Source organism: Sorex araneus, chromosome 1 (assembly GCF_027595985.1).
Source record: "Sorex araneus isolate mSorAra2 chromosome 1, mSorAra2.pri, whole genome shotgun sequence".
Classification (NCBI taxonomy): domain Eukaryota; kingdom Metazoa; phylum Chordata; class Mammalia; order Eulipotyphla; family Soricidae; genus Sorex; species Sorex araneus.
In genome coordinates this window covers 241,905,899-241,916,000 of record NC_073302.1, presented here as the reverse complement: position 1 = coordinate 241,916,000, position 10,102 = coordinate 241,905,899, and the positions used below count along the sequence as shown (strand labels likewise).

Below are 10,102 nucleotides of genomic sequence, written 5' to 3'. Positions count from 1 at the left end.
CCCAAATGTAGCTGAAGCTTCCCCTCCCCCGTCCCCGCCGCTCAGCCCCACCAGGATGGTGTATTTCCAATCCTTTAGCTATAGCCTGCCATTATGATTTGCTTTAGCTAAGAGAACAAGGCATTTGCTCTCAATGGAACGAACATCTCCGAATGCAGCAGCTATGTGTACCTGGATCGAGAACTCAACATAAGGAACGACTTGGCGCCAGAACTTTGCAGGAGGAAGAGAGCAGCGTGGAACACCTTCAAGATCATCGAAGAAGTGGTTAAGAGGATGAAAAATCTCCGGCTCCAGGCACATCTTTTCAACTCCACCGTTCTTCCTGCAGTAACATACACCTCAGAGACCTGGGCCCTACACAAACAGGATGAGAACACTATTTGGGTATCCCAAAGAGGAATCGAAAGAGTTACGCTAGGAGTATCACGTCTCACTCAAGTGAGAGAAGGAATCTGGAGTTCCAACCTCTGTCAATGGTCAAGAATCAGGGACGCTGTCTCATTTACCAAGGCATCAAAATTCAGATGGGCTGGACACGTAATGCAATTCAGAGACGACCGCTGGACTAGAGCTGTTACTGGATTCCACAGGACGTCAAAAGATCGCGTGGCCGCCCACCAACTAGATGGTCAGACTTCTTCATCAAAACCCTGAATGAACGGTTTGAGGCTCTTCCTGTTCCTAGAGTGAGCAGATATCATTGGGCTACACTAGCACGCGACAGGGACGAATGGAGATGTTACTGGCGCCTGCTTGAGCAAATCGAAGATCAATGGGATGACAAATCATACAAGTGAAGAGAACAAGGTAGCAGTGATGGTCTCAGGATGCCTTTGCCACTGTGCTCTTTTTTTGGAGCCCTGCTCAACCACCCACAATAGAGCACTGGGCAGCTTGCCAACCGAGGGGGGGTGGGAAATGTGACTTATTGCCTCGCCCACTAACAGGTGACTGCCAGCTGATACCATCCTGAGGCAGCCAGCGCCACCACCTGTCCCCATACCCCCAGTGCTCTTCAAATGTTCCTTGTCTAGATCAGGTTGACTGCCCTCACTGACCTCTGCTTTTATTTGTGCAACTTCAAAAGACTCGTTTTGTAGGAGTTGGTTCAGCAAGAGTGAACCTGGCCACCTAAGATAGAGAAAGGGATGACTTAAAGCAGAGCTGCCTAACTGGGCATAGAGGCTGGAGTAACGCAGACAGAAGCATTAAGGTTCTCTAATCAGGGATCTGCTTTGTCATGCTGGGCTCCAAACCCAAAGATCAAGCCATCTCACCTGAGTCTTCTGCCTCTTAGTCCCCCAGCCCCCCTTAACTACACCACGCACCTAGAAATAAGCGCTTGAACCCTGAAGCTGAGGAGCACAGCACAGTATTAACATGGAGAATGTGTCCAGAGCCAGAATTCCCAACTCATATTCCATCATTTATTAAGCGTTTAGCAATAAGTTGCCTCAACTAGTGCCTGCAGTGAGGAACTGGTTGGGAGGCTGAGCCACAAACAGCTGCTGTCCCCAGAGAGCCTTCCCACATTTGGAACAAAGCCAGAGCAATTCCTGCTCTTTCACCTCTACTCTCTCCTCTCAGCATCTTTCTCCCTTTGATTTCCGCCTCTCCCTCCCTCAGGATGTATCTGAAGGGAGCGCAGGCATTTAGACCCTGCCGCTAGCCCTCTGGCGTCTGCAGAGACATTCAAATGTGATTTCAGTTTTCGTTTCTTCCGTTTACGCACACAAGGCATAGTGCTCTCAGGGTACACACAGGCACATGAACATGTGGCACAGATACACACACAAACACATACACAAACACACAGACACACACAGAGCATAGTGCTCCCAGGATACATACACACACATGGTACAGTGCTCCCAACACACACACCCACTGCAGTGCTCCCAACACATATATACCCTGCACAATGCTCTCAGCACACACACACACTCACACAGACATCGCACAGTGCTACCAGCACAAACACACAACACTCCTAACACACACACACACACACAGTATGGTGCTCCCAGAACACACACCCACTGTAGTGTTCCCAGCACACACACACTCACCCACACACATGACACAGTGGTACCAGGATACACACATACCCCACCTCACTCCCAGCACACACACACACACACACACACCCCACAAAGAACTCCTAGCACACACACACACACACACCCCTCTCAGCACTCCCAACACACAGCTGCACAGTTCTCACACTCTCACACACATACCACAGCACTCCAGAACACACACACAGACCTTACATACACACCACACACAGCACTCCAGCCACACTGACATGCCACACAGCACTCTCCACACACACACACACACACGCACAGCACTCCCAACACACACACACACACACACACGAACAGCACTCCCAGCACACACACACACACATGCTTGCGCACACAGATTTCCACACACTTCCACACAGCACTCCCAACACACACACACACACGCACAGCACTCCCAGCACACACACACACACATGCTTGCGCACACAGATTTCCACACACTTCCACACAGCACTCCCAACCCACACACCACACAGTGCTCCCAGCACACACACACACACACACACACACACACACATACACACACATACTCTGCACTCCCAACACTCCACGCTCCCAACACACACACCACGCACATTCCACACAGTGCTTCCAGCACACACAAAGGCGCGTGCGCTCATACACACATATACATACATACACACACCCTGCACAGTGCTACCAGGATACACACACCACACAGCACTCCCAGCATACACATACATAGTACAGTGCTCCCAGCACACACCACACACAACACCACACAGTGGTACCAGGATACACATTTACACACAACACACTATTCCCAGCACATATATACACACACACATCTTACAGCATTTTCAACACACAGCCCACAGTTCTCACACACACACCCCACAACACTCCCAGTATACGCACACACAGATTCCATATCACAACGCGTACAGCGCTTCCGGCACACACACGACACAGCGCTCTCAACATCTCAACACACACACACACACACAGCGCTCCCAGCACACACACACACACAAGCAGAGACCCGTGCTCAGCACTCCCAACACATACACATACCACACAGAGCTCCCAGCACACACACACACCCGCACAACTCACCACACAGCTCTCCCAGCGCACACACACACACACACACAACTCCCAGAATGTAGGGGGCGCCCTGCCCCGCCCGCCCCACCGCCCAAGATGCGGCGGGCAGGGGAGGAGCCTGTGGTGGCCACGCCCCCGGCGGGCCCAGCGCTTTAAAAGGTGCCGCGGCGCTCCCGAACCGGCCGCCTTGGTCCTTAGTCCCTGTGCTCGGTCCCGGTTCCTAGCTTGCGCGCTCCGTGGCTGCGGCACCAGCTGGGACTGAGGCTGCGGCGCGACGCGCTCCATGCGGCCGCTCACCATGTCCGGGCACTTTCTGCTCGCGCCCATCCCCGAGTCCTCCCCCTCCGACTACCCCCTGCCCAAGGACATCAAACTGGCTGTGCTGGGCGCCGGGCGCGTGGGCAAGAGCGGTGAGTGCGGCGCAGGCTGTCCCCCGCTCCAGGTCCCGCCGAGCCTCTCCCGCGCCCTCCCGGTTCCGCGCTGCCGCCCTGGAACCGCCGGCCGTGGACTGTCGCGGCGGGGGCACTTGTAGGACAAGAGGGTCCACTGACTGACCCGGCAGTCGCGCCCTCGGTGGCCCCGGGGTCGGCTTTGCGGAGCGCTTGGGTGCGGGCAGCGCCACGCGGCGCCGTCATCCAACCCTCCCTCCGTTGCCCCGAGGTGGGGAGGTCTCGGTCCCCAGAACTGGTCCCAGCTTTGGGGCTCAATCTCCCGGTTTCCTTTTCAGCAATGATTGTGCGCTTCCTGACCAAGAGGTTCATCGGCGACTACGAGCCCAATACAGGTTAGAATAATTGCGTGCTGCAGGCTCGCGTGTGCTTGCTCCTCGGGAGAGCCTGAGAATGTAAAAGCAAACTGTCCTTCGTTCTCCAGGCAAGTTGTACTCGCGGCTTGTGTACGTGGAGGGAGACCAGCTGTCCCTGCAAATCCAGGACACCCCGGGAACCTTCCAGGTAAGGAGAGCATGGAACGAGCTGCGTGGCCGCTTGCAGAAAGACCCCGGGGCCGAGAGTGCAACCCCGAGTCCCAAATAGCCTGTCGCGCTTTCTGCTTTGGGATGTAAAAGTGGATTGTCTTGGAGGGTGGCTTTCTTTACTTCTCCTTTGCAAGCCTGGCCGGGCGCCACTCCTCAGCCATCTCTGCTCCTTTCAGAACTCTGTGGAGGAGGCAGTAACCAAACTCGATGGGACTCTGGCCAGGGGCCTCTCCCATAACTAAAGCACTTCTGTTTCTAGCTGACAACCGCCACCCCCCACCCCCCGCCGAACCCCTCCCCCTCCGTCTTTGGCATCAGAGCACCCCTAGCAAGCAAACAGTGAGGAATGTGCCTTGATTAACAGTTATAATTTCACTCCCGTCTGGGGGAGGAAAGGGCTTGTGGAAGAGCAGAAAGAAGGAATTTGTTTCAGTGACATTCTCAAGTGGGGCATGTTAAAAATAATTTTTAATGCGTTTGGGAATAGATGAATCTTCTTGGCTCATTTTCAAAGTTTTGTTGATTTGGAGTTAGTTCCCTGCTAATTGCGCCATTCTGCGCTGCAACTTCTCACTGAACTCGTTCCTAGTGAGCCCCGTTCGGTGTCCAGGGCATCAGGCCAGGGTTTAAAAGGAATAACAACTCATAAAGCCACCCAGTCAGGGATCTGGCCCGAGAATTTTTTTTTCTCCATCACAAGCCGCCTTCTGTAGAATCCAGGTCGATCTGAGAATGCTGTCTAGCGATTTCTTTCTTTCAGGATGACTTTGATGCTATGTTGAGGCATCTCCCACTGAGTACCTCTTTGATCCTCTGCCTGGTTTTATATTTTGTTTTGGATTTTGGATCACCTGCTATGCTCAAGGCTTACTCCTGACTCTGTGCTCAGGGATCATTCCTGGCAAGCTTGGGAAATAATATGGGGTGCTGGGAATGGAACTCAGGTTGTCTGGGTGCAAGGTAAGTGCCCTACCCACTGCACTATCCCTTTAACCCCAATCTACCCGTTTTCATCTTTCTTAGGGCCAAGATCACCTTCCTCAGGGAATGGACTCACTGTCCAAGTATGTGCAGTGGGCAGAGGGCTTTCTACTGGTCTATTCCATCACAGACTATAACAGCTACCAGTCCATCCGGCCCCTTTACCAGCACATCCGGAAGGTCCACCCGGACTCCAGAGCCCCGGTCATCATCGTGGGCAACAAGGGTGATCTTCTGCACGCCCGCCAGGTGCAGGCGTATGAAGGCATTCAATTGGCCAACGACCTGGGCAGCCTGTTCCTGGAAATTTCCACCAGCGAGAACTACGAGGATGTCTGCGACGTGTTTCAGCATCTCTGCAAAGAAGTGAGCAAGCTGCACAGCCTCGCCTCGGAAAGGAGGAGAGCCTCCATTCTGCCCCGGCCGCGCTCCCCCAACATGCAGGATCTGAAGCGGCGCTTCAAGCAGGCTCTGACGTCCAAAAGCAAAACTCCGCCCACCCTGGGCTGAGCCCGCCTTGGACCCTCAAGTAGACTGGACTCTCCCTTTCCCTTCCTATTTTATTTGTACATTTGTTGTTGTTTGGGGGTTACACCCAGGGTGCTCAGGGACTACTCCCAGCATGCTGCCAGGTGATGGAGGGGGTCACTCCCTGAAGAGTTTAGGGAATGCACCACGCTGGGGTTGGAACCCAAACCCAGCCTCTGGCATGCAAAGCATGCCCTCCAACCCTTGAGCTATCTATCTCCCGGCCTGTGGGGGTGTCCCTTTTTAATCATCCATTCAGAGTTTATTTTTATACAAACTTGGTTATCAAATGTCTGTGTATTTCTGAACAGAGTGGTTGCCTAGAAGTCTGATACTGTTGTCTTCTTTTTTAAATGGAAGAACATTGTTTTTTTTTTTTCTTTCTTTTCTTCTTCTTCTTCTTCTTTTTTTTTTACTGTAACTGCTAGCCACTTTTCCATTAAAGGCAAAATGGCAACATTGCTCCCTGTTTTTTAAATGTCTTTTTATAGCAATCACCCTTGCACCAGCGCCCAGACGGCTCCATGCTTGCCCTCAGTGTGAACTCTGGCTGGTGTCTTGTGTAAGGAGGGGTTTATGTAGTGGGAATTTGTCCTGGATGGAAGTCTGTGGAGAAGGAATGGGAATTCAAATAGGTGCAGATTTCTCTAAGTCAGGGCAGATTGCCACCCGCATGAAATTGATGCCACATGATTGTCATGGGAGGGACTCCTAGTATGCCAATGCTGAGAAATGACAAACATAAATAACATTTTTGGTTTTTTGGTGTGAATGGAAGTTCAACCTCTTATTTGAAAAAAAAAAAAAAAAAGGAAAACAATCCTTTCCCAGTATGCTTGTGTGGTCCTGCCATCCAGGACTTGCCTCAGATTTCCCTTCCCTTTTTTCTGGCGGTGGGGGGGATGATGAGTGTTGGGGCAACACCCAGCTATGCTCAGGCCTTATTCCTGTGCTCAAGGATCACTGTTAGTGGTGTTGGGGGAAATATCGAAGGAGAGGATCGAATAGAGTCAGCGCTGTGCAATGCAAGTACCTTGCCCACTGTGCTATCTTTCTGGCCCTCCTTCCCTCTCTCCCTGACCCTCAATTTGCAGAGGAACCCTGTTCTGTTCATTCTTTCTCCACTTTTTCTCTCAAGCAGCATTCTGCCTCAACCTAAACTAGTAGTGGCAGGCAAGATTCTAAATGACCCCTGGTTTCGTTGCTTCAGGGTGCCACATCTCTGCTTCTGTCCTTTCACTGGGGCAACTTCACTAAAACCATCCCTCATTTGTTGAAAATACTCAGCTGATTTTCCCACTTCTCCTGGATAGAATATAAGTAAAACATGGCAGTCATAACCTCCCAACACATGTACCGTTCAGGCAGTCCATTCAGGCAGAAGAGTTTCCCTTTGTCACACTCCCTTCTGTCTCCCTGCTTCAGTGTTCTTCCTTGGGGCTTGGCTATTTTTTTTCCTTGTCTTCTCCTAACGGATTGCCAGCTTATCTTGAATTATTCCTGGCTCTGCACTCAGGGATCACTCATGGCAAGGCTCTGGGATGCTGGGGAGAAACCCAGGTCGGCCTTATGCAAGGCAAGCACTCTACCTATCCGCAATACTATGACTCCAGCCCCTAGGTTATCTTAAAAACACTTTTAGAGTGTATTTTGTGGGGTGGGGCCACAGCTGGTTGTGTTCATGGGTTACTCCTGCCTGTGCTCAAGAATCATTCCTGGTGGTGTTCAAGGCACCATTTGTGGATGTTACATGTTGTAACTTCTGTCCTATCTCTCAGGCCCAATTTTGAGTTCTACCTAATGTCGCAAAGTAACATAAATTTTTGGTGTGTGTGATTGCAAATCAGCCTCTGTATTCAGCTGTCCGAAGGAAGTTCTTCCCGTCATCAGCCATACTGGTTTCCTACTAAGCATCTCAACATGGATGTGTTAACAAGAGAACAAGGAGTCAGATTTCTCCCCAGTGCCAAGGAAGCAAGGTGGCTCCCTCCTTCCAGGAGAGATTGTTGTTGAGTTCAGTCAAGCTAGCAGCCCACGGGAGGATTCAGTCATATTGGAAACGTTAAAGAATGAAATGAGATGCATCTCAAGACAGCCTCAGATTAAGAGGGGAACGGAAAGGACAGGAAGTGCCCTAGCGCATGAGTCTGGACAGGGAGCCAGAGGGGTCAGAGGGTGAGTCATGGGACAGCTCTAAAGGGAGCAACAGCCTCCAGGGGCTCCAGTGGCCTGGAGTCAAGAGAAAGATCTCTGAGACGCCCGTCCACTCCACACTGTCTGCCTCTTCCTCACATCACCAACCCCTGACTTCTTGACCATTGAGCTTGCTTTACAGTTTCTCTTCACAGACCTGGCCAGTATAGGGCCTGGCTCCTTTCTCTCAGGAGCCCCAGGCCTCCTCTCTCTTCTGAACCTCTTGCTGAGGGAAGGGGGTTCTCCTGGGAAACAACTGGGAGGTGCCTGGGATGTTGCCCTGGAGCTGGGAGAGGAAAGCAAAGTGGAGGGAGGAAGTTGGAGGTGCTGTGAAACTAAGTTCTAGCTGAGTTCTAGCCAAGCTTCTCCCCTAGGAACAAGGAGGGCAGAGCTGTATGGGTCCTGTCAGAGGCAGAACCCCACCAAATACTGGGCAGAACATTAACCATGGGCAAGTGTGGAGGGAAGAACATCTAACTTTTCATCTGGCACATGTCTTCATCAAAGTGAGGATTTGACCTTATTTTCCTGGAGGTGGTAGAAGTGTGGGGGCACTTCCTGACCGCTGCTCATCTGCTCTCTGGCCAGGCTCTGTTTGAATTCGACTCTCAATCTCCAGAGTGATTTAATTAAAGTGCCGCCTATCAGTGTGGTTTCTGGAGAAGTGGACAGAATCCAAATGACTAACTTGTACATCCTGCAAACGTTCTGTACTTCACAGGCGAGTCATGGAAAGCAAACTTGAATCACGGAAAAAAATAAATCAATTAACAACAGAGATGAAAATGAATTTGTTTTGCTTGTTTCAAGATGAAGGGCACAAGAGAAGTGCTGAAATTGGTTGATATCAATCTGTTCAGAGAAGCCACCACAGCTGGGCAAGGTGGCAGCGAACAAAAGAGCAAATAGAAAAGACAAAATGACAGTTTCATCGTGATTTTTTAGGCATGAATTGCTCTATTGTTCTTTGAAGGTGTTGTAATTTCAGCCTCTCATTATGCCACCAATTCAAATTACAATGCCAAGAAATTTTGTGTGATCAGTAACTTATTCTCACCATTTGATCTCTCTCCAAGATGTGGAGTATTTTGAAAAACTGTTTAAAATGAGTCTCAAGTTAATATTGACAATCAGTAAGGAAGAGGTGTTGGAATAGAACTATTTATTTTCCAAACACTGTTAAGTTTTCTAGGGAAAAGCAGCCATTGTAGGTGATAATTAGAACAGTTTTCAGCATAATGGAGTAGAAATTTGTTCTTTCCCAATAACCCCTGAATATTGCTAGGTGTGTCCCAAAAACAAACAAACAAACAAACAAATCCTGAAAACATTGTCTAAGCTGAACTATTAGAGAAATTAGGGTGTTCTTAAGTTATTTTTGTAAAAGTATAGTGATATATATTTAATATTTTGGGTTCTCTTATCAAATAGAACAAAGCCTCCCCCTCTCCCCCATTTTTTGTGTTTTTGGGTTACATGTGTTAGTGAAGCAGTTTGTGGTCAGGGGACCATGTGGGGTCCTTCCTGGGAGACTGAACCCAGGTCAGCCGCATACAAGGAAAATGCCCTACCCGTCATACTATCTCTTCGATCCCTATTGGTGCTTCCTTTACTGGAAAGTGAATGTTTTCCAAAGAAGGGCTACTTGAACAAAATCATTATTATTGTGTTTTTTTTTCTCATATCTTTCTTCTTTGTTTCTATTTTTGGGCATTACTCAGGGTGTTCAGAGACCCTGTGGTGCTGAGGATTAAATTGGTGTTTCCAGTTTGCCAAGTATCTGTTTAGACCTTTGAGCTAACTCTCTGGTCTAAATAGAGAGTTGTAAAGGCCACTACAATACAATCTGCATGATTTTTGCTCGAGTTCCTAGAGAACCTGCTTTATATGTAACTTGGAGTCCCATGTTGCAATCAATGTGTGCTGAACATTCCTTTTCCAGAAATTTGGTTTAACTGGGAGTTCTGGGGGCTCATCTCTGATGGTGGAACTCTTTGGCATGAAAGGTGAAATAAGACTGTGAAATAAGCTTTTACTCCCTGACACGGAAAGTAGAGGCTGCTGATTGCTAAATTGAGCAGGATACAGGAGCAACTATCCCGGAGTATGAGAGCCCCTTACTAAGAAAATGATGTTTCTTTTTCTTTTTTCGTTTTTTTTTAGCACTTGGCCAAACCCTGAACGATGTTCAGGGGTTACTCCTGGTGCTACATTCAGGACCCACTCCCAGTGGTGCTCAGGAGACCATATGGGATTCCGGAGA

The 10,102-nt window shown here is 49.7% G+C and overlaps 1 protein-coding gene across 1 annotated transcript; it reads left to right on the top strand.

Annotated features, from left to right (window-relative positions):
* Positions 1-3,290: 3,290 nt before the first annotated feature.
* Positions 3,291-6,103, top strand: RASL11A (RAS like family 11 member A). Its single transcript, XM_004604653.2, has 4 exons — positions 3,291-3,571; positions 3,889-3,945; positions 4,035-4,114; positions 5,161-6,103. Exons 1-4 carry the CDS (start codon positions 3,445-3,447, stop codon positions 5,626-5,628), a joined length of 732 nt encoding a protein of 243 aa, XP_004604710.1. The 5' UTR covers positions 3,291-3,444; the 3' UTR covers positions 5,629-6,103.
* Positions 6,104-10,102: the final 3,999 nt, after the last annotated feature.

What these genes read in the sequence shown, in the direction of transcription:
- RASL11A (XM_004604653.2), top strand. Translation starts at nt 3,445, where the DNA reads ATGCGGCCGCTCACCATGTCCGGGCACTTTCTGCTCGCGCCCATCCCC. An exon ending in CGGGCGCGTGGGCAAGAGCG is followed by an intron (nt 3,572 to 3,888) that starts GTGAGTGCGGCG and finishes TTTCCTTTTCAG; the next exon opens with CAATGATTGTGCGCTTCCTG. An exon ending in CGACTACGAGCCCAATACAG is followed by an intron (nt 3,946 to 4,034) that starts GTTAGAATAATT and finishes TTCGTTCTCCAG; the next exon opens with GCAAGTTGTACTCGCGGCTT.